Consider the following 25,898-nt stretch of genomic DNA (forward strand, 5'->3'; position numbering starts at 1 on the left):
GCGCCGTGCGGGAGGGTGCTGGCCGCGTTGAGCGGCCGAAGCCCCTGCTGGGGAGAGCTGAGCCGCAGAGCCAGCGCTGGGGCTGTGTTCCAGCTGCAGCGGGTCGTGGCCGTCGCCCACCGGCAGTGCAGCCCGCCTGGGCTGGTGACACGAGGGCACGGAGCGGCAGCAAGTGTGTGTGTGCAGGGAGTGCCGGGGGAGCTGTGATATGTCCTCGGGCGGCAGCCGCTGCGGAGAAGTGATGGGATGGTCTGTGGTATTAACGTTAGGGACAAACCGGGTTTTTCGTGACAGCCAGGTTTCCATGGCGTGCTGTGTTTGGACAGTACGACGTGGAATGTGCTGCGTGCAAGTGGCTGGGCTTCGGCTCGCTGCGTTGGCCCTTGGTCAGAGATCAGTCCCGGCCCTGCTGGAGTCCCGTCTGTGTGTTTGGGCACACAGAACAATTGTGTAGGAAGTCACCTAGGGAGATGCCAGGAGGAAGTGCCGCGGGCAGTGTGAGGGCGGCGGGGCCAAGTGGGTGCCAGGTGACGGGCTGTGTTGGAGGTGTGGGCAGTGTGTGCGTGGTGAGCAGGGGCCACGCTGTGGCACAGAGACAGATACGTGCATCTCATAAGTGGGAAAGGAAAATAAAGTAACCTCTTTGGCGACAGATTGTCATGAAACTCAATTTTAAAGAATGTTTCAATCAGAAGGAAAATTAAGAAGCCCATCTGGCACCCACTGTAGTCAGGCACAGCTAGCAGCATGTATGTCATTTGGCCAAATGAGGCCTCAGACATCCCAGGTGAGTGGTTTTGGACTTTTCCATAGAGTTTTTTTAGATTTCATAAAAAGAATAAATGTATGTATGTATGTATGTATTACAAGTGAGACTACGCTGCCTCTGGGAAACCTGAGAGGAAGAACGTGCCTTTCCAAGTTTTTATTTAGTAACTGAACAATTGAATAAATACTTAATTTAGCTTATTTGCACGGTGTCTGGAGTAGAAATTGGGAATGATTTTCAGAAGTGTGTCTCATCCTTGCCTGCACCATTTGATGTTCTCTGAAAGTACCAGGACACAGGCCAGGAGGTCCACACCAGGACTGCAGGTCTGAAGGCACTGTGGGTGAACACTGCTCAGAGCATTGCAAGCATTACCAAGAGCCCTTCTGTGCTCCAGAGCGATTAGTGCTATTAATAACTACCAGGGAAAAAAAAAAAAGTTTTCTTCTGACACTTTCTATTGAGTTTGGATCAAGATTTTATGGCTTTTCACTTTTCATGAAATGAATGAAAGCTTGATTTTAGCTGAAGTATTCTTGTACTCATGCCATATGCTTTTTGTTAGGTTGTATCCATCACTGTCATAGTGACATACAACAGGAGCTGTATCTCTCATTTCTCTCTTGTTTTCTCATTTCCACTTGTTCTGATGTGAGTTATTTCTGTGCCATCACCTGGCAGTCACAGACTGTTCTGCTCATTGCTGTTTTAATCTGTTGGGTCATCACTGCAGATATAGCCTTGCTTGGGTCTGTAGGACATTAAATAAACCATTCCTCCCTCCAAAACTGAAAGTCCAGCAAAACAGAGTTAATAAGAAGAGAATTATAATATATATTTACTGTTAAGACCATCTTAACAATTATTTGATTTGTTTAGCTGGTGGAGCTCCATGTTTTTTTTGTCCCAGAGGAAGTGTGGAACTTCAAGCTGAATACAGTTTCTGTGGCTCTTGCCAGCAAATTCATCTCAGCTGGGTTTATAAGGTGAGCACACTCTTACTCCCAAATGTGATAACACCTATAAAACTTGGTTGGTCCTCTCTCTTGTCTTGCAGTCATCTGGTCTTTGTTGTCTAGCTGTTGCTCTGTAAGCGTTAGGGTTAAGCGCCAAGTATAATTATGCCTGTTAGAAGAGGCTTGTTCTCTACTCATCTCTGGAGAATAAGTGATGCCTGTGTCTATTTCATAGAATCATTAAGGTTGGAAAAGACCACTGAGTTTACCAAGTCCAACCACCCGCCCATCCCCTCCATGCCCAATAACCACGTCCCTCAGTTTCTTGAACCTCCAAAGACAGTGACTCTACTACCTCCCTGGGCATCCTGGTGTAACACCTCGCCCCTCTTTCAGAGAAGAAATTTTTCCTAATATCCAACCTGAAACTCCCCAGCACAATTAAGAGCTATTACCTCTCATTCTGGTTCTGTTTGCACTGTACCAGGCCAATGCAGCCCTTGATTTAAACCATTGAAATGTACTTTCAGAGCAGTGCTAGTATTGCTGCAGAATATTTTCTGTTGTAAAATCACAGTCTTATGCTTCTGGAGTTTGACTATTAAAATCTTAAATTCTTTTCCATGGTGTACCAGCTTTGAGATGGAGTGGCTCAGTGGAGGTGGGAAAGCCTGTCACTGAGCCCTCTTCATCTAAAGAAAAAGATTAAGCCACATACCTAAAAGGGATGCATTAGAGCCTGAGAAACCATCTGCATATCTTCTTCCTTCTGTAATATTTCTAAAAGGCTGCCCACAGTGTGTGCTCTCAGATAGCTCTCAGAGGACTTTGTGGAAGAATCCTTTGACAGTTTGGTCTGTGCTCCTAAACACTTTGCTCACAAAATCTGTGTGTGTTTGCCATAGGAAGAAGTTGCAGAGAAAGTCAGATAATGTAAAGGTTTGTGTTGGAATGGAGCTTTTACATGCATCTCCTCTGTTCATGTGCAAAATCTGTCAACTTAGCTGGATTTGCAGGTTTCAACTCGTTTAAATTTAAGCTTGTATTGTCCCCTGAAGACAATATATTATGTAACTGAAAAAATTGGCAGCAGCCAGGTGTGAGCATTTAGAGCAGAATGTATTCATTCTTGCAGCTTCTTTTGTTGAAATTCTGCTCAAAACCAAATAAAGTAAGTGCACATATCCACTCTAATGAACAAATCTGCAGTAGAGGTGCAAAATACATAGAAGGAGTGGTAAATCATTTCACGTGTCTGCCCTGCATACTCTGGAGTAAGTTTATTTCATTAAGGCTCAGTTCTGAAGCAACAACTTAAATTAGGATTCTAATTGATTTCAATGAGTTTGTAACACGAGAGAAACATGGATCTATTAGAGCAGGTCCAGAGAGGAGATGATCTGGATATCCTCTCCTGGCTGGAGCTCCTTTCATATGAAGACAAGCTAAGTGATCTGGGCTTGTTCAGCCTAGTAGAGGAGAAGACTGCAGGGAATTATTATTACAGCCTTTCAGCAATGAATGGGGCTTGTAAGAGGGAGGGGGAGAAACTTTTTACAAGGCCTTGTAGTGACTGGACAAGGGATGACAATTTTAACTAAAAAAGGGTAGATTTAAATTAGGTATTAATGAGTACTTCTTCACAGTGAAGGTGATGAGGCACTGAGCAGGCTGCCTGGAGAAGCTGTGGATGCCCCATCCCTGGAGGTGTTAAAGACCAGGCTGGATGGGGCCCTGGACAGCTTCATCTAGTGGGAGTGACCCTGCTGTGGCAGAAATTGGAACCAGATAGTCTTTGAGGTCCTTTCCAACCCAAGCCATTCTGCAGTTTGGTGATATGTCTAGGTATTTGTTGCATACTAAAGAGTGTAAAGTAATTAATTATTAATTATTCAGTGGTGCAATACAATGCTGCAGGACATAGACTCTAGCAGTAACTAACACTGGACCAGCTTATCACTGTCTTTAAAAACATAAAATATGTTAAGAACCTTCTCTAGTTTAACCTGGGAGAGGGAACAGCAGCCCTGCCTGTGCAAATCGTGCTGATAGCTCTGCCCATCCAGTTTGGTGATCCTATTACTGTGTGTGTCAGCTCAACAAAGGACTGCCAGATGTAAGTACAGGCCACTTCCATTAATCATGAAATTAGAGGAAAATATTAAGTGTATAATCATCTGCAGCTCAGGGTTCTTGTTCCCATGAACTTGATTTCTCAGCATACATGATTTTTTATTTATTCCTCATTCCTCACCACAGAACCAATACTTTTGTTATTTCTAGATGAGATTGCTGCAGTAAACTCTAGTTTGCATCATTTTTAAAGGAACACTTTGAAGGAAATGACTCAGTGTGACTAGGCTTCTGTTAGCCAGTGGCAGCAAGTAAGAAATACATCATTATATGTTCATAGCAGCTGCACTAGCAAACATTTTTCAATTAATTTCTGTTGTGTATTCCTTTTCTTCTGTGATACATTATCATAGTTACTTGACTGTTTTCCTTGCTGTTCATACATACCTTAGATTTAGATTTCTCTGCTCGTTTGAAAGGGCATTATCAGTGAAGGATGCACAATTTTAGAATTGCCTCTAAAAGAGTTTGCAATTTTTGGATTTCAGCAGATAGTTCAAAGGACATATCTTCTTTGAGAAATCAGTTTGAGAAAAGGTTAGAGGAGACATATTTGAATTACAGATCATCTCTCTTCTCACATACGGCCCTGGCAGGGTGTGTGTTGAATTATGTTTTCATCTTTCACATATTTCTTTATACACTTGAAATAAATGACATTAGGGCCAAAATCTGCATCAGATGTGGGCAAAAAGTGGATAGCAAAGAAATAAGCAGAAGCTAAATGTTCAGGGACAAAGTAGGATGGCCTAGATGTGTCCACTCTGCAGACTGCTTGGCCCTGGGTGTCCTGAGCTCCTGTGCTCCAAGGCAGAATTATAATCCTGAGGAGGGTCGTTTGAGTCCCATGTGTGAAATAACATGTAGGAAACACTGTAGCTCACTGAAACACAGTTTTTATTGAGTGCAACTGGGGGTGTTTTACATACAATGGATGTGAAATGAAGGCATAGAGTGCAACTTCGCTGGGTCAGTGCTGAAGATCTGCCCAAGATGAAGGGTTGGTATGTCCTTGTCCATACTGTTTACTGAGAACGGTATGTCCCGTACCCCAAGCTATATCTGAGCATCTCTTGAAGAGTGACAGCTGGCCTGGCCCAAAACCCTGGTAGGTATGAAATGCTGCTAGGTAATGTACTAACACTTCAGCAGCATGGATGATTAACAGTCTCAGGCCTGATTTTGTTCCCTGGTTTGTTTTATATGGCAACATAGAAGCAATTAGAACTGCTCATGTTGTGATGCAGAGCTTTTTTGTGACTCTTGCACATTTGGTTTCAATCTGTGGAGGTGCATATTTATTATTGCAATTGAATGCACCCTCAGCAAGTTTGCAGATGACACCAAGCTGAGCACTGTGGTTGATACTCTGGAGGGAAGGGAAGCCATTCAGAGGGAGCTGGACAGGCGAGGAAGTGGGCCCATGAGAACCTAATGAGGTTCAGCGAGGCCAAGTGCAAGGTGCTGTACTTGGACCAGGGCAATCCGAAGGTATTTATATAAACTGTGGGAAGGTTTCCTTGAGAGCAGTCCTGCAGAGAAGGACTTGGGTGTCCTGATGGACGAGACGCTGGACATGAGCCAGCAGTGTGCATTTGCAGCCCGGAAGGCCAACTGTGTTCTGGGCTGCATTAAAAAAGAGGTGGCCAGCAGGAAGAGGGAGGTGATTTTCCCCCTCTATTTGGCTCTTGTGAGGCCTCATCTGGAGTACTGCATCCAGGCCTGAGGCCCCCACCACAAAAAAGATGCAGAGCTCTTGGGACAAGTCTAGAGGAGGACCACTAAGATGATCAGAGGGCTGGTGCACCTCTAAAGAAAAGTTGAGGGAACTGGGATTGTTTAGCTTGGAGAAGAGAAGGCCCTGGGAAGACCTCATTGTGGTCTTCCAGTACTTGAAGGGAACATGTAAAAGGGAGGGGGAAAGACAGTGGTAGTGATAGAACAAGGGGGAATAGTTTCAAACAAAGATAGGGGAAGTTTAGAATAGATATTTGGAGGAAGTTTGTCATGCAGTGATGACGCACTGGAACAGGTTGCTGTGCATGCCCCATCCCTGGAGGCATTCAAGGCCAGGCTGGATGTGGCTCTGGGCAGCCTGGTCTAGTAGTGCCTGGCAACCCTGCCAATGGCAGGGGGGTTGAAACTAGATGATCTTTGAGGTCCTTTTCAACCCAGGCTGAAGATATGATTCTGTAATATGATGATTTTGGTACTGAGTTCATTACTTTGATATTTGCATAATTTCCTGTAGTAGATTAAATTATCTAATTTGTGTTTGCATAAGCTCTCTCATCCTGAAACTATGATAGAAATGTTTACAATACAGTGTTTGGTTTTGATTTAAAATACATTTGCGTGTACATATACACACACCCTACTATAAATTAGTGTTGGAGAAGAGAAAACCAAAGGAATGTGCTTGGCACTTAAAGTGATGAATTATCCTGTTGTCCTTAGTGTTTAAATGTGGATGTCCGACAGTCCACCCAAATGGAAATGTATGACTGTAGTTTCCAATGCTTTTGTTATTCATTCCTAAAGGATTCCTAAAGGAATCTTTTTCAAATTTCAGACACTCTCATATACTCGCTTCATATGGGATTCCTTAAGTATGAATATTGCTAGCTGATGTTATGACAGCCTTTGTAATACAGTCTACCATAACATGATACAAAGTACTGATTTCTACCACACCAAACATCTCTACCTATAAGTAATAAGGTACTGTTTCAGAAAACAGTTCCCTTTTTTGTTCATTCTTTCCATGCAAACCAATATTTAAATATCATTATCTTTCCCCTCTTACTAGCTAGCCATCATTGTTTGATCTTACAGATGTATTAATGAATAACTACATTCTAGGGTGTCTCCTCACACTACATTAAGAATGCTACGGGAGAAGCTTGGAGAGTACCTGGGTGGAGTTGCAGTTGCAGACAAATTCCAATTTTTAAAATGCATTGGGAAAAAGCTTGCAGTGGTAAGTTCATTTATATATATACATATATATTTTTTTCCTTTAATGAACTTCTTCTTTATAATGTAAACTATGGATTTAGTCCCTGTCGTTTAGAAAATATCACAGAATCATATGTAGGTTACTTCAAAAGTAATGCCTCCTGTTTATTTTCATGGAAAATACAACATACACAAAGAGAATAATAACATTATTTGATAGAACAAATTCTCAGCTACACACAGTACTATTTTTCAATGTAGTCACCACCATTAGCCAACTGTGTAGATGAGTTGATTGACAGACACTTTTCATTTCATGATATGAAATGCGTATGAGCTGTCCAAAACATGGCTTGTCTTTCACGTTGCTGAAATGCACCTCCCACCACTTCTCTGTGCTCACATTCACTGTTTGGTCTCCATAAACATTCAGCAAGCATCAATGAATGTTAGTGGGTGCCATTGCTCCTTTTAGAGCAGTTCATTGACACACCTTTGCTTCATCCGTACTTCCATGTCAGACGCCATTCTGACAGACTGCCCCTCTGCTGCCATCTGTCGTATGGCAACAGAATTTAATGGGATGTTGGTGAGAAGGTTCAACCTCTACTGCCATCCCACCAACATCCACCTCTGACATTGTGGGCCAATGTAGTAAAACAGGAGGCACTACTTTTGGAGCAGCCCTTGTAGAACAACTTGGGTTGGAAGGGACTTTAATCATCATCCATTTCCAACCCCACTGCCTTGGGCAGGGATGCTACCCACTAGGTAACGTTAGGTGCTCTGTCACCATTCGTTTTTAGATGCGTTCAAGAATGAGCTCTTGTCTGTTTCCCCAAATACAAACACACAGGTGGACAGGAATGTTATCCTTTAAATCATCAAATGTAATTAGTTGCAATCCAGTGGAAGATGCTAAGACAATAGGTTAAATGTAACTATTCTAGCTGAATAAAAAACATACCCCCAAGGTCGTTATTGCCAGTACATGGTTAGGAGTATGGCATTTGAAGAATTTGCAACAGAGTTGAGTAAGTCAGAATTCCTTAAAAGGGAGGAACCTGCAACCTGTCCAATAGCCTTTAAAGATCAGTCTCTGAATGAAAGCTTCTCTGAAGGTACGTTTAATGTCCTTGAATCAGTCCACTAATACAGCTTGAGGAGGCTTCTGCAATCAAAAAACTGTCTCTGAATCATAATTGTTCCTCACTCTGATTTTCTCTATATTTAGCTATGCTACAAACTATAGCTAAAGTAAATAAACTTGAAAATCAGATTGACTGAAAGTGCATTTGATTAACACACAAAAAACCTATATACTTATGTATGTAGACAGATATATATATGGATACATGTATATAGATATTAAAGACTTTTTTCACCTGCTTGGAAATGGATTTGGAAATTAATTACAGGGCAGAAAGTTGGTCTTGATTTCATTTATAGTCAATGTCACTAAAATTACCCATATAGAAATCCAAAATAAATAACAAGTAATGTGTAAAAAGTAGGTGGAAAGGCTTGAACAGGAGCTTCAGGACTGTGGTGCAACCTAAATCTGAAAATATGCATAAACCTTCAAACATTTCAGATATTTTTAACTGGATGATAGCAACTGAGATGGTATATTTTCTTCCTCACTGTTAGATCTGAGGTAAATGGAGAAATTTTCCAGCTCCCTTGAGAATGACAAGGGATTTAATAACATATTTTGCTTTTAATAGACAATTAAATATATTAGTAGGTACAAGTAAAGGTTTTTAGCAATGAATTAAAGATATAATTTAGCATTGCTTTATATTTGCTTTGTAACAGAGGGTAAAACAATGAACCAAAAAACTAACAATGAACCAAATAACTAGTTTATTTATTGTTAGGGTCATGGTAACCTAATTGAATTACCTCTCCATGATCAAATATTTATTGAGTTTGTTTATTTTCTCAGTGTTCCATTTCACAACGATTACAATGTAAACAGTACTGAGTTGTATTCTGCTTGCAAGTGTAGGTCTTTAAATGAAAAATGAACTCCAGACAAAACTATTTTAATTTGTTCTTCCTTTTATGTAGTTTGTGTCTCATTGCGTGGCCATTTTTGAGAACCGAATTTGGCCCCTTGTCTAATTCAGTTTTGTTATTTCATTGCTTAATTGCAAGCTCAGAATTTTTATTTTTTTTCTAATGGTGTTTTCTAATGGTCTTTCCAGTTTATATTGATTATCTTTGATTTATTTATTTTATAACAGCTGTTGAAATCTGAAAACATACATCACACAAAGAATAGCAAGGCAATAAATACTATAAGACATAGGAGAATTATAATTTTTTTTTTTTCTATAGCCACCAAATATGCTGCATTGTTGTATGAGGTGAATAGAGACATTTATGTTAGACTTGGCATTTCTATTCAGAGTTGACTTGAAGCAACTTCTAGTAAAGACGGACTTTCTACTGCTGTCACTGTTGGGTTGAGTCCTTTGAACCACAGCAGAAACACATACATGTATACTTGTGTGTCTGATTTAAATTTTGAAACACAGAATAGTTTTAGTGCCATGTCAGAAAAAAGGGAGTAGCATTCTGTGTTTCTTCTCTCCATCAGGCTGTTGCGGAAGAAAAACGTAGTATGTAAAGACAGAAAATAGAATACAAATTAACAACACTAATTATTAAATGCACAACATTATTGGTAAGAGAAGTATTTTATCAGTTATCTTCTGTTTTTTATCTTCCAGGTGAAAGCAAAGCAAGAAGCAGAGCTGAAACTGAAGTCATTTGCTCCCCCTTATGTATGTATTTTATGGCATTTAAGATATCATTTTCAAAAGCTTTGCACATTTCTTCTTTTATGTCTGGTTAATATACTGCATATTTTAGGCACTGTATCCTGAATTATATTTATTACCTCAAGTGGACTATTTTGAAGATGTTTATCCATTATCATCATCAACACAACAAAAACATCACTTTAATGCAGAAACTAATAGGTATGGTCATGGATCAAGACTTCCTAACCTTCCCCAACAGAAAACTGAAAGCAAACAATTTTTAGAAAACACACAGAGCAGTCATCAGCTAGAAAATCAGAAAGTGTACAGTCCTGCAGCATGGTCTGAGAAGGAATCTCTTCCCATATTGCATATGAGTCATGAGCAAGACCACAACATGATTACAGAAACACAGGCACAGTTCAGAGTGAAAGGTATGTTTAACCAGTGCAGTGAAGAAAAAGAACTATTATAGTTAACATTTACCATGAAATAATATTTCTCTTTTCTATATCAATTATTTTGTAGATCAAATTGGATCCAAGGGATCTCTCTTCACAGCAAGTCTTTTAAATCCTGTAGATCAAGGGACTGGAAAAAGCTGTATAGGACAAAAGAACTCCCAGCATAGCCATCTCAGCTGGGATCCAAAAGAGCCTCCTGCTCCTAAGTGGAATGACAAAGCCAAAGGAACTGCTCTTACTCTTCATGTAAACCACAGTGATGAACAAGACCAAAATAACCAAACACATCAAAATCACATGACATATCCAAAGGGTACGGTTCACTGTCATCTTGTTGCTAAACCAAGCTTTCTAGAAAATTGGCAGAGCAAAGCTAAATTTAAAAACATCAGTTGGTACAGCATAAGTTGGAATATTGCTGTCAGAGCAGTACTCTAATTTTAAAAATAATATTATCTTTCAAAGAAGGTAATGATCCTGTAATTCAAAAGCAATTTTAAATGAAAAAAAAAATTGTTATCAGGAAACAATGGAAAGCAATTCATTCACTTCATCTTTCATTGTTATCCATGGCTATGTTGCTACTGAAGGGAAACGGCATTCTACCCTCTCTCCTATGTCATGTGGATTTACTGTTATTTAATATTAGTGAACAGTGGCAGTTTTAAAGAGAACTCTTTGAACAGACTATAGTGAAGACAGTACAAGAGTATGGAGGGATTTAAAGCTCACATAAACTGGGTAGCAGTTCTGCTCCCAGATAGAAAATGTCTGAGAGACATCTATTGACTATTTTCTATAAAATGGGGTGCCTTAGGATATTGAGGGAAATTGTCTTTAAACTGTTATTTGATGTTCTTAATGGTCCTAAATTTCTAGTAATTACAAATGAAGAAGTGACCAAAGCATTCAAATTGGATTTGAGTGACCACTATTAAATTAGCATCAAAATGATAAAATAAATTATTAAGAAATAATTTTGAAAGACAAATCTTAATATTTGTGTATAATTTTACAGTTAATATGAAAAGGTGAACCTTCTTTTGTTGCAAATTTTTAATAAGGAATTATTAAAGGAGATTATATTCAATTTTGTCATAGTTATGGGCACTTTACTGATCTCATTTAAAATTATTCTTGATAAATAGTATTTTGAGTAAGAAAACAAAAAAAAATTTATATTGTGTTCTTTGAGACATGTCTGAAGAGTGTGTTAGAAAAGGCTTTTCAGTTTCTATTCATAATCCATAAATAATAGCGTTGTCCCTCCATTATCATGTCAACTGAAGTTTGAAGCCTGTCAATGCAGAATACATATATATGTGTATTTACATATATACACAAAAGTTTTCCATAACTTTGTTTTGAATGATGAAGGATGTGGGATTTTGTTGCATAAAGTGTAGGTAAAGTCTGTCAGCAGTTTTCTTCTGAAAGATTTACTGTATACAACTTAAAGCTGATAACATTCAAATGCAGAATGTTTTGCTGGCTTTCTTTACCAGTTTGTCAGAGAATTTCAGTCTCTGAAAGGCAGAAAGTAGTAGGAAATGTAATTTAAATTATTTCTTTATCTGCTGTAATGTTTCTCTACTATTTACCAGAATGAGATAGATACAAATTGTTAAAACAAGTGTTTTTTTCATTTATTTATTTCCTAAATCACAAAAACATGATTTACCCCAGAGATAATCTTATGTATTGAACTGACTTATGGTCAAAAGTGCTTGAAGTTTATGATTGTAATCTATATGTTTTGGTTATCACTATCCTGTCACAGAACTGAACAGCAGGCTAATTACAAAAGTGGAAAATAATGATCACCAAAAAGATGGCAAACTAAGAGGAGACAGAACACAGCATTCTGGAATTCTTAGAACACTGGAAGACCAAACCACAGAATACATACACAAAAACCAAAGGTTAGTAAATAATGATTCTGACAAAACAGTGAATACCATCAATTCATGACTAGAAGCTTATTTTACCAGCTTCAAATAAGTGAAAGAAAATGGAAAATAAACCCCACATCATTCCATTAATTATTACATAATTCTTCAATTTTATCTTTAGGTTGCTGCCACACAGAACTAGCAAGTCTGTAACTGTTCTTGGTGAAAACCTGGATGGTGAGGTTTGTTTTTCAAATTAGAATGTTCTTTGTAATGTGGAGCAGTAAGCATAATCCTCCACCTAGAAAAAGGGTAATTTTATAAGACGAGTAATTTCATATTTAGAAATATTCAATATTTCTAATTTCATTAGAAATATGAAATGTTTGACGTAGATTTTACAGTAACTGAGTAAAGTTAATTCACTCAGTGCTACTTCGGAGATTTGCTAAGGAAAATCAACTATATTTCTAAATAATGAAATCATGGGAAGTGATACCTTTGGTTATAATCTATTTATATAGTAACCACCTCAATCTTATTAATATTAGCCAATTTATTAATTATTATTATTATTTACAATTTCTTGATAGTGACATTGTATTGACTTTATCAATGGCATTTTCTATAATTTAGTTATTTCCAATGGGATAAATATTAGTTTTATCTCAAGCAAAACATTTCATTAAAAATACAAAATTATTTAAAGCATATGCATGGAATTGTCATAGCATCAGAATAAAGACATATTTAGGAAGACACAGTCTGCAGTCATACAGCCTAATATCTTCACTATTATTTTGTCACCTGTGAGCTATTATAAGTTCTAGTTTAGAAATGGGCAGTCCAGCTTTTGTTACCCAATGAGCATAGTTTTAAAGCCAGTTATTTCTGGTATCATATGGGTATGTCAGCATCTGGTGGACGTGGACAAGAATATTTAGCAATAGTGTACAACTTGGACCTTGTGTTTTCCTCTGCAGTTTCAGTGTTGACTGTTCTGATTCTGTTGGCAGATGTCCATCTGTTGGGAATTTAGTAATCACTCCTACAGGTAACACAGAATAAAAAAGAGATCGTATTCAGGATCCATTAATCCGTCACAATCACTCAGACCACTCTCAGAATGTATGTTTAATGTACTATTCTGGATTGTAAATCATGTACTTGTCTTTTGACTCACTAGGCAAATGACAACAAGCAAAATGATCCTACTTGTCCAAAAGAATATGCTTCTCCTAGTCTACCTCTTCTGGCAATTTCTGTAAGCCCAGCTCAAGTTCCAACAGTTCAGGCAGAAAGTATGTGCTTCCAAGAAATTTCTGGGGAGTTACCATGTAATCAAGGTTGGTTAATGAAGATGGAAATACTTACCTTTTGAAAGAATTTGTGCATATATTTACTCATCAGATTGTTACAAATTTTGTGTTTGGAAAATGGCGGAGATAAGGAGGGAGACTGGGTAAAATACTGTTGGTTTACATTAGAATGTAGCAAAGATGGTCACTTGCTGATGATCCTCAGTTGGATTATAGGAGAAATACATCAAAAATGTTCGTGATTGACCTATAGTTGCACGCTAGTTAAAGTCTGAGATATTATCTTACCTATTTGCCATCTATCGTTTAAGGCAAGATTTTGCTACAGATTTTATCAGAAATATTTTAAGCAGGAAGTAGTCCTCAAGAGGTTTTTTTATCCTTATCTGTCAGGAGTTTTCAATGCATATGCATCTAAATAGTTTTTGAAAGTAATTATTCCAATATGTTCCACAGGCATTTAACAGGATTTGTACTGTTTGCATGTATATAAATGCCTGAATGCATGCTGGACTTCTCAGTTTCTTCTAATGTGACAGCCATTTCCAAAATTTAGATGGTTTATTAAAATAAAAGATTTTCTACTGCCTATTCTAGCAAAGTTTTTGGCATGATATATGAGGGGTGAATTATAAAAATCTTGATTGATCTTTCCTCCTTGCAGTATCCGGATGATTGCTAAATATAATTGTAATATCTTTAGAAAACAAGATGGTAGAACAATTGGAACAAATGAAGAAAGACAGAAGGCTCATGGAAAAAAACAGAGAAGAGCTGGTCAAAAAAGTGAAAACACTACTGGAACAAAATAAACTGAAGAGATATCATGGTACACTTTTAATTTATTTTGGAATTTGGAATAATAGAGAAATGCTGAAACCTATGTGGAAATGTTAGTCAAATTCTCTGTCAGTGAGTTTAATTACAGAAAGCACAGCTGGCTAAGCAAGAGCTCTGATAATGAGAAGGCTCATTAGAAGAAATAGTATGGTAGAAAGGCTGAAATGCCTTCTCAAGCACTTCTGTGGCAGTCCTATAAATCTGAAAATACTGTGGCTTTTATAAATCAAGTTGTGTCCTGGGTACATACAGCTCCCAAGAGCTACTGCTGGCTGTTGTATGTCAGATCCCAAAACTGCACTCTAAAACTCCCTTTAGCTGATGCTTGCCAAGGTTTTGGCATGTTGATAGCCCTTCTGTTCTAATTGCAAGATTAATGCTTTCTTTTCTTTTTTCTTTTTCCCCTGCTATCTAATGTATTCAGCATATGGCATGCTGAATTAATAAGCCTATCATGGCAAGTCTGACTAATCTTGTTTTTTTTTTAACATAGGTAATTATTTCATTGAAATCTCACCTAAATTTTCTTAATAAAATTATTTTGAAGTTTATACTTAAGCTGCTTTCCTGAAGTCACATTCCAGTTATGCAGAGATTCGGTTTAATTACTGTGATGTTTCTAGAGTACTCTTTGTACTTAAATGCAGCTGAATCACAAGGAATATCAACTGTTATCTAACTGATATGTAGCTTTGTCAAAGGGAAAAGACGTGCCATTTTTTCCAGTTGTCCTTTGAGGGCATGGCCATGCTGCATTCTACAGCACGGTGAAGCTGTAGTTTGAAAAAGAAAACTTGGTCACTGGAAGGAGAGAATCTGCAGTAGCATGAGTCTGCAAGGCAAGTTCAATTTACGTTGCTGAGATTGTCCTAAATGGTTCCTGCATTCTCTTAAAAAACACTACCCAGTTAGGTAAATTTAAGATTATTTCACAAGGATTTCAGCAGCTTCTCAGGTTCTTTAAGAAGCATTAGTACCTCCAAATTATTTTTATCAGGCCTATGCAGTTTCAGAAGAGAGTGCATTCGTATTTTTTCACAAGGTACAAAGGGATGAGTATGTTCTTTAGGAACAGCAATGCAGTCTGTATTTAATTTCATCCTAAGATTGCCATGCTGACAGTCATTTTTGGTTACATACTATATAGTGTTTGAACAGTGGAACTTTTTTTCTGGTAAGTTTCTAATGAACAGTTGAATGAAGTCTCTAATTGTCTCTAATGAAGACTGTTGTAGTCTTCAGTTGTTGAAGTAGAGACTGTTGTCTCTAATGAAGACTGTTTCTAATGAACAGTCTAATGAAGCAGTTATCCTGCTTTCCTAAATATGCCTTAAAATAAATTTCACACACTGCAAAATAGCAGATGTATGTAGCCATCAGATTGCAACACTGCTATAAGCCAGCTGCTGCTAACATGTAACACAGCTCAAGAAATCATAGTTAAATTTTAAGGTAAATAACTGTTTTCCATAACCCTGGGACTTTTGTTCAAAATCTCTGACCCTGCAGAGCTCAAATTCTGCATAAAGTCTTTAATGCTGCTACAGTGATGCTGTGGACTTCAGACTGTGGCAGGTATCCCAATCTTAACAGGTATGGAGGGCTTGCACAGCTGAAATCTGCAAAATTGCCAGGCTGAACAGAATTCTGGGTTTTTGACCTTTTGATATACCTTAAGAGACAGAGCTTCATGTTGCAAGTCACTGTGTGAAAAATTCTAATGCATTTTTAGTGAATGTAATTTTAACAAAGATTTTCACAAATTGCTTTCTTTTTAAAATAAACTTACTGCTATTTTTTAATATCTGCATTGGCCAACTGAGTCCTGTGAGATCAGTTTGTCATTACAGTCTTCAGTAGACCTTAAAATAAGATTAACAAAACCAAACAATATTATATATTCCTATGTAGATCGTGAAAAATGGAAGAAGAAATACTTTGAGGCTAAGAAAGCTACGGTTTCACTGGAGGATGTTTTAAGCAAACTGGGACAAGATTTAGACCTTTGCCACCAGAAATTACTCTTGCAATTAGAAGCCAGATATTGCCGAAAACAACCAAACAATGCAACAAACATGAAGGTATGTACTTAAATTATTTAATCTTTTGACAAAACCTCTTTCTTGTATAAAATATAAATGAAAGTAACAAATTCATCATCAACCAGTGACTTCTAAACTAGCTATAACAGTCAAATATTCCTCAGTAACCTGGGGTGTGGCCACTATGAAGTTACTCCATCCTGTTCTTGTTGAAAAGGCTGAAGGCTTGAATCTGAGCTTTTGAGTCTTTCTGCTTTGTGTTTGTACAGCACTGTCTCATGACAGAATATCCTTTTGTTCAGTGCGATCTTTGAGTTGTTCAGTTCTGCATTGCTCTTATAATCCAAAATTTCACGGGAAGAGGTAATGAATTGTAATTATGCTTGAAGAAGAGACATCTCTGAAGTTTTTGAAATGGTTACACTTAGACTGTTGAGCAGCTGTGAGGTTTGTGTTGTGCTGCTGATGTCGAAATAGGGGAAATTCATAGAAGAATTACAAAAAAAAAACAACAAAACCCGAAACGGTAAACGTGCATCTCAATAGTCACAGCTGCTAATTTCATAAATGCATCATAGAAGCAAGAATATTTGCAAATCTGAGTCTGGACTAGGAAAATATATGAACTGTAGGAAGTACATGGAGTATCTTATGCTTGACTGAAAAGTGGGAGATAATCTATGATTGTACAATGTATATAAATGTACATTAACATAAATATCTAAAACATAAAAATATGAAGTTTTTATACTACATTTTTATTACAAGCTCTGTCTAAGTATGCTGACTCCTTTTTGGAGAGTCAGAGTTCTCAGGCTCTTGGGCTGTGCACAAGGAGCCTTTATATATAAAATATGCACAACTTAAACTGCAAAACAGTATGCTGTTACTGAGGAGTTCTGATCTGAGAAATGAGAGGGAGAAGGGAGGAAGGCCACTGGCTGCTGAGGAGAGCCGCCCTCTGTTGGCAAGCAGACTGCTTCCAGACCTGGACAAGCAAGCATGCGTTGAAGCACGGAAGGATGGAAGAGAGTAGAACTGGAAAGAGTCCAGAGGATTGTTTCTGAGGGGTGAAGTAGCACTCAGGGAATGAAGAGAAGCCTTAATGCTGAACTACATTAAAGTTTTTGGGTTTTGTTTTGTTTTGTTTTGTTTTTTCATGTAGAATAACAGAATCATCCAGATTACTACAGTGCAGCATGAACTTGATCAACTGAAAAGGAAGCTGGATGATACAAAAATGAAACTCGTAATAGAAATTAAGGTACTCTGCCTTTGTTTTACTTTTTAATTAAAGCAGTCAAAATGTTACTACCTATTAAAATCTTCTCAAACATTAGAAGATCTAAATATTTGTTAAACAGTTGGTATTTTCAAGTTCTTATTGTATTCTTATTCTTATGGTATTAGTTATCATAACTTAGCACTTGAGCCAAATTACTTCAGAGCATGAGGTTAGTAGATGTATTTTTGGAAGTTTGGCATTAAAGCTCTTACTTACACTTTCAAGGTACTATGTTGCAATCTCTTTCATAAGAAGTAATTGAAGAAACATACTAGGTGAGGTATAAAGAAAAAAAAAAGGCAGAATGATTTTCCAGGAAAATGCAAGCTGTTGTCAACTGCTTTATTCCATATCAGTGCTGCCTATGGCTCCCTTAGAAAGGAAGATGATGGTAGAGCCCTTCATATTGGATAGCAGTCCAGTGTTGAACGCTTGAAATCTCAGTGCTCTGCATCACAGAGATTGTCTGTGGCACTGTGTAATCTAGGGTGGATATGCTTCCTTCATTGTATTACAAGGAGTAGAAAAAGCAATGAATTCCATGGTTAAAGAAAGACACCACGGCCAAGTGCTAAAACAAAGCTGTCTATCTAATTAGACGTGTAAGATTTTAAAGATAAAGGATGTATCCTGTATTCAGCCGTCCCGCATGAAAGTCAGTCAGTCTTAGCTATACAAACACACCAATTCCAAAAGCTACTTTAAATTACAATTCCTTAAATGTCTGGTTCTTCTGCAGATGAGAAAGCAGGCAATAGCAGATTTACGAGCACTGAGAGCAGAACTAACACAGAAGAAGATTCATTCAGCTTTAATTCTCCAGTCTGGGAAATCTGGAATTTAAGAGCATGACTCAACAGTAATGTATATGGAAGCTCAGAACATCTGTGTTGCTTTTTGTACGCTCTTAAATTTCTCTTGTAAAAAGGCATCAGCAATGCAAGTGATGTGGAATTTGTACACTAGCCTGCTAATGTACTGCAACTCACCTCTTTTTCAATCTCATTACTGAAAGGTTTATCAGCTACATGAATCTACATTTTTAACCTAGTCATGTGTCTAAAACAAAACTATTTTTAAAATGTAAATCGGTGAATCGTGACGTCACATCAGTATGCTGATGATCCTTCATACCTACTAAGTAAATAAACCTAAAATCTAAAGTCTTCTGTTCAGATTTTGGGGCACACATTTAATTTTTTGATACATGATTAACATACATCTTACACAGAAGTAGAGCAGAAGTAATCTTTCCTTAGCTATTTACTGAAGTGTATTTTAGTCATTATGTGTATAATTGTCTATAAAATATCAATGTATTATTGCTACATTATTAAGTATGAACAAAATCTTTTGGTTCTTTCATATCTAGGTGGTTTTATTTCCTCTCTCAAAGGAAAGCTGCATAAACATTAGCCTTATTCTGTAATTAGTGGAAGACGCAAGCTTTGTCTTCAATAAGTTATAATTACGATCTTGGTGCTACTTAAAGTACTGTACAGTCTGCTTTCCTTTGAGTTCTTTTTCAATAAAGGATTTCATGAAGATTTTAGTGCTAAAGTATTAATATTAAAATGGCGAAGCCAGCTCCGTGTGTCTAATTCAAATTTAATTAGTAGAGTCACTCAAGCAGAGCATGGTTGTACTTTGGTTAGGAGACACTTCTGGGAAGCAGAGAAGCTGTGTGGCTGTAAGGTGTGAAACAAGTCATGCATAAACAGACAACAGCATTTATCAATCTTAGAAGGCCGTGTTTTATTTAATAAAAAAATCCTGTGGACAGTAGACAATCTCTCCATGACTGCTGTTACTTGAACAAGGTACACAATTATTTTATTATTATTATATGAAAAATATTAACTAACTAGAATGAAAATACAATCCCCTTCTATCTCAGGGGAAACACCACATAAAAACAAAGTAAAGACAACTGAGTGGATCTTGTAGTGTGTGGAAAAATATGAAAGATGTATGCAGTTCATTAAATAAGCTGACTTCTAGTTTTGAGGAAGTAGAAAAGTTTGAAGTGGTAGAAAACACCATCCCAGTCCTTTCAATAATAATGCTATCTCTTCAAGATAAAGTCCAAGATTTTTGGCTTTTGAAACTAAAGAGTTTACATGATACACAGATATGGTGAAACTTGTGTTTACTGAACGCTCTTTTCTAAGAAGAAGAATGATAAAAACTTTAAGGGCAATTATTTCATGTTACATAATTCCTTTGATGTATGAAAGATTTTCTCTCTAAGCACAAGTTTCACCAAGCTGCACCTAAGCAGCAATCTGCCTATCAGTAATCTGTGTTGAGCCATACTCAGGAATGACTTTGCTGAAATGCAAGTTGGGCTGGGAAGTCAGAAAGCTGAGTCTGCAACTATGTGACCATAGGCTGATTACCTGCTGCACCAGGCAGCCTTTTACTGGACCATTGTTATATGGGCCCTGTAAATTCACTTGGTCTTGTCACCAGATACACGCTAGGTTTGAGCTTTAGGTAGCTTACTATTGTTTTGAAAAATGAAAAAGACGAGAAGTCTTTTAAAGTGCACAGGTAAAGCAACCTTGGAACTTTACAAAGAATGAAAATACAGTTTTACATACGAAGTAGCAAGATGAATTTCAGTAGTTCTCAAAGTTTTGATTGCAATCATGGTGTATTTATAAAAAGTCAAAATCTGTCATGCTATATGCATCATCAGAAATGACCAATTTTCATAATCCTAAATCAAGTAGTTCACGATTTCATGTACTTACTTATGGTGTCAGGGCTTGCCACATTGCTTCAGTTTGTTTTTCTGCTATAGCATCCCTGGAATAGTCAAGACTGTTTCCATTCCACATGCCAATGCCCCTTAGGCCTCGATTCTTCACATATGCTGCTTTTAGAGAGATGCTGTGAGGGTCATCATACCATACTTGGTGAAAGTGACCAAGAGAATCCTAAAAAAACATGCAAACAGATAATGTCAGTATACACTCACCTATATAAATATGATATATTAAAGTTAATTGAGTTTTATTATACTTTCTATTCAATACAGTGAAAAGTACAATTATACAGTTGGATATACAAGCTATGTGTATTTATATTACAACACTTTCCTGATTTATGGTTGTTTCTCACACAGGACAATTTAAAAAAATTAAGTCAAATACTTGACTATAATTTTACATAGAGAATTTAAGTTATAAAAAAGTGATGCATTTTAATTGAAGTTAGAGGAAAAGACCTAACTAATCTCTAATGTTTCTTGTTAACTATAGCTATGATCTCAGACATGCTATCTAAACTAGCAGGTAAATTTAGTTAGAAACTATGTCCCTTTTTTCCAGCAATAAATGGTTTTAGAGGTAGTTGTAAAACTCTTAGGAAAGTTATGTGGTCTTTACCTGGTCACTGCTTAACGCCTTCTGATCTTATATAACCTGCAATGAAAATTCTGCCCAAAGAAACCAACAGTGGTGTTCATGTTCAGTACAATCATTGGTGGACCCTTTTAGTAGTTCTATGTAGAAATCAAATGCAGAAACGAACACCCAAACCACTAGTTTAGAAAAACTTAAGAGCATCCTAGAATCTCTTTTGGTTTAAATTGGTCCTCAACATCACAAATCTGTAACAGTGAAGATTCAAGCTAAAGGATTTCTTTTGAACAAAATACCCTTTTTGACATGATACTTTTTCTCTCAAGAATAGCTGTGGAGCAGTGAAAACCTTCATTACTCCTGTAATCTCAGTCACCACATCCTCTTTTCAGACTAGAAACAGAGGAGATAGAAATCCAGTCATCTACTACATGGGGGGAAAAAAGAGAGACTAGAAAACACAAATGTCCAACCCTGAAAATTTTATAGTCAAAGAACTATGGCTCACAAACAAGTAGTTCACAACGTGTGGTGTTTTATGAAGAGACACATACCTTGTATTCATAAAATGGAGAGTTTTGTACCTCATCCCATAGTGCTCCTGAAATAGAACTGTTCACCTGCTTCATTATCGTTCCATACGGCACCTGATGCCCTGCAGCATCACTGCAAGGGGCACCACGGAATGGTACTTTAGAAAGGGAACAAACATGATCCTGAAGGAAAAGAAAAAGCAGAAGGCTGGAGTTTCACATTACAGTGTTATTGAACTCCAAAACAGCAGTACAGACAAGAACAAAGTCACAAAAGGCTCTGGGAGTACAAAACTCCTAGATCTTCAAGTATCTGTGCTAGTCATGTTGTTTCCAGACAGGAGTAAATTAAAACAGTTGCATTTTGTTTAAACCATAGCGTTACAGGATTGGTTGGTTCTCATTCACCTTACACAACTGTCTTATCTATTTCCCTTCCAATTCTAATTCACTCTTACATTTTTTTCTTAAGTACAGTGTAGTTTGAGATTCCATGATTTATCCATATGCTGCTCTACTGCAACAGCTACAGGTTTACTGTTGTTTGTTGCAGCTAATTAAGCAGGAAGCTTAATCACTGTGTTGAAAAGGCAGATACAAGCATTGCAGAGACTACTTTGGATACCATCTCATCTCATACAGATAGCATCTATAGCTCTTTAGTCAGTCAAACATGTTGCTTGGGTATTACAGGGTTCAGGTTACCAATAAGGATGATAACTGCTAAGCAAACAGGGCAAGGAAAGGTCTCAAGTCACAGCATTATGCTATAAGCCATCAGACCACAGTATTTCCTAATCCAAAAACAGGATTACTAGTATCTAGCTGGTTTCTTCCTTAGAAGAAAAGAAAAAAAAAAAAAAAAAAAAAAAGTAAAAAAAAAAAAAAAAAGTATTATTCATTTGCAGTTATACATTTAATCTTACCTCGGATAGGTTTAGGCACACATAATCATAGCCATACCAGGGGACACCCATCACAAGCTTCTTAGGATCAATGCCCATAGTAATGTACTCTTCATACCCTAGTTTTGATGGAAGGAAAAATTAAAATGCATTAATGCATTTTCCGAACTGACTTATAGCCATAGTTAGCACAGGACTTGCATGATCCCTGGACAGAAACTAAGGTGTAATTCCTACCAGCACAGTCCCAAATTGGCTCTGTTCAAACTCTTCCAGTTGCCAGTAGCAGTCTTCTCAGCAGAGCTGATAAGCATTAACACATTCACAGTAATTCACGCTATCCTCTCTAGGTATTTCTTAGCACAAAACAACAACAACAACAAAATCCAGACAGCCCTGGATTGATCAGATTGATGATTCTCATTTGTCTCTCAGCTCGCCTGTGCTGACAGTTCGTTATGGGACTGTGTGGGGAGCCAGATCAGAGAACTGATTCCAATTTAAAATCATTGCTTCTCTTTTATCCTCATTTTTAAACAATTCTATCTGTTCTGTAATCCAGCTCACTGTGTATGTGCATGAACAGTTGCACCAGCAGAAAATAAATCCACACTGTTGCCAAAGGAATCATTTCTTAAACTTCAAAGGAATCTGCACTGCAAGGATGAGACAAATGCTGCAGGTTCTTTGCAAGCCCAGGCAGACACCATTGATTTGGCTGCCTTTTGTCATGCTAGAAGTGTTCTTCCGCAGCCACAAATGCAAGATGATGATTTTACAAGTGAGAACGCAACTGCTAAAGGTCTATCCTCAGTGTTAGAGGGATCTGAGATGGTATTTTCCCAGCAGGACAACATGTATTTAAGGCTACTAGAAAACCTCAGTACAACCAAAAAATATTTCTAAGAAGAGGCAATCTTTTCTAACCATTCACATTGTGAATATACAAATATTTAAATTTCTGGACAAGTCCTGTCCTCACCAACTAAAGTCTGAAGGTAAGGAGCATTGGCTTTTGCAATACAGTCGGTCCAGATCTGGCTCTGCTCATCGTAAGACATCACAAATAAGAAATCACAGGCAGCTGCAATCCCAGTGTAGTTGTAGCACCTCTTATCGATGCATGCAGGAGACCAGGCCACGTCAAATGTTACCTCAAGGAAGATCACATGTTAGTATCATGCATGGCACTTTGGCAGTCGTTTTCTGATTACAAAGAGCTGTAACTTTTAAAGACAGCATTTCCCAAACGTTGCACAGCGTTCAGCACACAGTGATACCAATAAAGTGTAGGAGAAGCTGCTCAGCTGACAAAGCAAACTTTAGATAATAATCAGAGACTGTCATTATTTGTGAATTCAAGACATGCTGTTTTCCTGTTTTTCCACAATTTACCACTTAATTTTCAAGAACCAAAGAAATTAAAATATAATGTCAAAATCATAAAAAATTTAGGAATCAGTTTACTGTTTTTTCACTAGAAGGCCCTACTTTAAAAGGATTCATTAGGCCATACTAACTGGCATCTCAGTCATTGACAATAGCATTGTACCTACAAATCTCAGATAAACCCTTCTTCCATTTAAATTCAGATAGGTCAAAGAGGTGATTCTTATGACAGAATATCATATCTAATATCCATAATTAACCACTGATGATAATATCACACATTAGCTCTGCATGTCTTTTCATATTCACATGCAGTGTTGTTAAAACTCCTTGTATTTCATTAAGTTAAGCTTAATGTTTGCAAAAGGTACATTTTCATTACCTGTGATCCTGGAATTTCTTTGTGAAAAGCATCTGTAGTTTCTTTAACAAGCTCTGTTAATGCATAATACTCAGGAGAGGTTTCATTAACTTCTTGCTCTATATCTATATTAATTCCATCCATATATTGTTTTTTGGCAAGGTCCACCTGCTGGGATATCCACACTGCTCTTTTAGCCGGGTCAACGATTTCCTTAAGAGGTACATCACCTGGGCAGGAGGGCTCCAAGAGTCAACATGTATTTGTATCACAGTATGGAGAAAAGATTTGTCTTTACTCAGCTAACTGACACAGCCAGAAAATAAAAATCCCCACAAGTATACTGTGTAAAAATCCCCACAAGTATACTGACATCTATTTCATCCTTGTGCCATTCCTGGATAATAGAAAAGGCTTAATTTATTTTTTTTAAGTATAATTTTGAGAACCCACACCAGGAGAGATTACCTAATTTCTTTAAGACAGATGTGTTTAAAACCAAGTTCCTTTTGGATTTTTTTTCCACAATTTCAATCATCTCCTTCCTTCGGCCTACTACTCTCAGCCACTGTAAATTTCCTTTCTTGAAGTCAATTGATTTCCTGTATTTCCAGAGAGCCAGAAGAACTGCCTTTTTTTGCTTTGATGCACATGCATTTACATTTAACTCCTTTTCCACACTGTCATCTTTGATCCTGTTTTTGCCTTGACAGATCCTAGACTTGATTATGGCACACACGTGCAGACTGACATGATGAACTTTGCCTTTCTAATGAGCTTTTGTACACGCACTTCCTGAGTATTCATGTTTTCAAACTCACACTTGTAACACACGATTGATTGAAAAATGCTAAAAATGCTAAATATAACTTGCAACCACTGTCTTTACCCTGTCTTCTGGGTATTGCACACGATATATAGAAGACAGACCCGAGTATTTCTCTTCTACAGGTTTTCCTCCTCTCTTCTTTCCTGCTCTCCTACTGCTGTGATGCTCTCTGTTAGAGATGATGTCACTGGAATGGTTTTGTTGTTACTGTGGCATAAAACGAGGTTAATTTTAATACCCTGCATTCCAGCACATGCAAAATGTCAAGGTAAGAGAACCCTGAGTGCACTATCCTCTTAGTAATTAAACTCCTCACTGATCTTTAATACCTTGCATAGCAGCAAATGTGAAATGTCACAGTATTACAGTGCTACGTACGTTATGCTCCTGACAACTTACAAATACCCACACTTGGATGAAGCAGCCCACCTTTCAGTACTACCCTGGCGCCTTTGGAATGAGCAAAGCACAGGAGCTCTGGATCGTATTTCCCGAAAGCCGCCACGGTTGTAATTTTTGACCAGTCATAGGATTTCCAGGCTTCTTTCCCCACATCGAACACAAAGACCTAGAGGTGGTAAGAGGCCATCTCATCAATTCTAAACCCTTCTCCGTTGCAAAGCACGACTTTTTGCTGGACCAGCGCAGGGAGCCAAGAGCTGTGGTGCCCAGGGCTGCTCACGGCCACCACCAGAGCCCCAAACACCAGGCTCGCCCCGGACAGCCAAGGTCACCCCGCATTGCCACCACTCCCCCCCGCCAGCCGGCCCGCAGGATCAGCTCCAGCAGCACCGGGACGCGCACCTCGAAGCCGCCGGTGCCCGCGATGGGCTGGCAGAGCCGCGGGTCCTGGCAGGGACACGCAGCTGCGCAGCTCAGCAGCTGCAGGAGGCCCAGCAGCAACAGCAGCCCCGCACCCCCCCGGCACGCCATGTCACATCCCGCTGCTCGCTCCGCTTCCGCGGGCTTGCAGCTCCTCCCCGCAGGGCCGGGCCGGGTCCGGGCTGGAGGGTTCTGATTGGGGCGGCACGCGTGCAGGAGGAAATGATAATCTCCATTGAGGTGCTTTTAAAGAGCAGTGTTT

The 25,898-nt window shown here is 38.2% G+C and overlaps 2 protein-coding genes across 4 annotated transcripts; one reads left to right on the plus strand and one right to left on the minus strand.

The window, feature by feature from the left end:
* The first annotated feature begins 71 nt into the window (after nt 1-71).
* Nucleotides 72-18,592, plus strand: SPATA1 (spermatogenesis associated 1). The gene is made up of 13 exons (XM_052666027.1): nt 72-787; nt 1,649-1,755; nt 6,721-6,838; nt 9,555-9,608; nt 9,697-10,021; nt 10,116-10,364; nt 11,832-11,973; nt 12,125-12,185; nt 13,130-13,244; nt 13,966-14,091; nt 16,014-16,183; nt 17,310-17,408; nt 18,169-18,592. The coding sequence occupies exons 1-13, from the start codon at nt 680-682 to the stop codon at nt 18,271-18,273; spliced, it is 1,779 nt and encodes a 592-aa protein (XP_052521987.1). The 5' UTR covers nt 72-679; the 3' UTR covers nt 18,274-18,592.
* CTBS (chitobiase) lies at nt 6,953-25,776 on the minus strand. Of its 3 annotated transcripts, none has more exons than XM_052666024.1 (8): nt 25,619-25,776; nt 25,244-25,382; nt 24,007-24,215; nt 23,218-23,389; nt 22,257-22,354; nt 21,352-21,513; nt 20,186-20,371; nt 6,953-9,422 (listed from the first exon to the last, which is right to left on the minus strand). In XM_052666024.1, exons 1-7 carry the CDS (start codon nt 25,745-25,747, stop codon nt 20,186-20,188), a joined length of 1,095 nt encoding a protein of 364 aa, XP_052521984.1. In that variant the 5' UTR covers nt 25,748-25,776; the 3' UTR covers nt 6,953-9,422. The 3 variants fall into 3 exon arrangements, with proteins under 3 accessions (XP_052521984.1, XP_052521982.1, XP_052521983.1); XM_052666022.1 differs by lacking the exon at nt 6,953-9,422 and adding an exon at nt 11,555-12,991; XM_052666023.1 differs by lacking the exon at nt 6,953-9,422 and adding an exon at nt 16,206-18,262.
* Nucleotides 25,777-25,898: the final 122 nt, after the last annotated feature.

Source organism: Tympanuchus pallidicinctus, unplaced genomic scaffold (assembly GCF_026119805.1).
Source record: "Tympanuchus pallidicinctus isolate F22 unplaced genomic scaffold, pur_lepc_1.0 scaffold7, whole genome shotgun sequence".
Classification (NCBI taxonomy): domain Eukaryota; kingdom Metazoa; phylum Chordata; class Aves; order Galliformes; family Phasianidae; genus Tympanuchus; species Tympanuchus pallidicinctus.

Excerpts from the sequence above, each read along its gene's own strand:
- SPATA1 (XM_052666027.1), top strand. The coding sequence starts at position 680 with ATGTTTCAATCAGAAGGAAAATTAAGAAGCCCATCTGGCACCCACTGT. Across the intron at positions 788-1,648 it reads TGAGGCCTCAGACATCCCAG|CTGGTGGAGCTCCATGTTTT; the intron begins GTGAGTGGTTTT and ends TGATTTGTTTAG. Across the intron at positions 16,184-17,309 it reads ACAATGCAACAAACATGAAG|AATAACAGAATCATCCAGAT; the intron begins GTATGTACTTAA and ends TTTTTCATGTAG.
- CTBS (XM_052666024.1), bottom strand. The coding sequence starts at position 25,747 with ATGGCGTGCCGGGGGGGTGCGGGGCTGCTGTTGCTGCTGGGCCTCCTG. Across the intron at positions 23,390-24,006 it reads AAGAAATTCCAGGATCACAG|GTAACATTTGACGTGGCCTG; the intron begins GTAATGAAAATG and ends ATCTTCCTTGAG. Across the intron at positions 21,514-22,256 it reads TGTGCCTAAACCTATCCGAG|GATCATGTTTGTTCCCTTTC; the intron begins GTAAGATTAAAT and ends CTTTTCCTTCAG.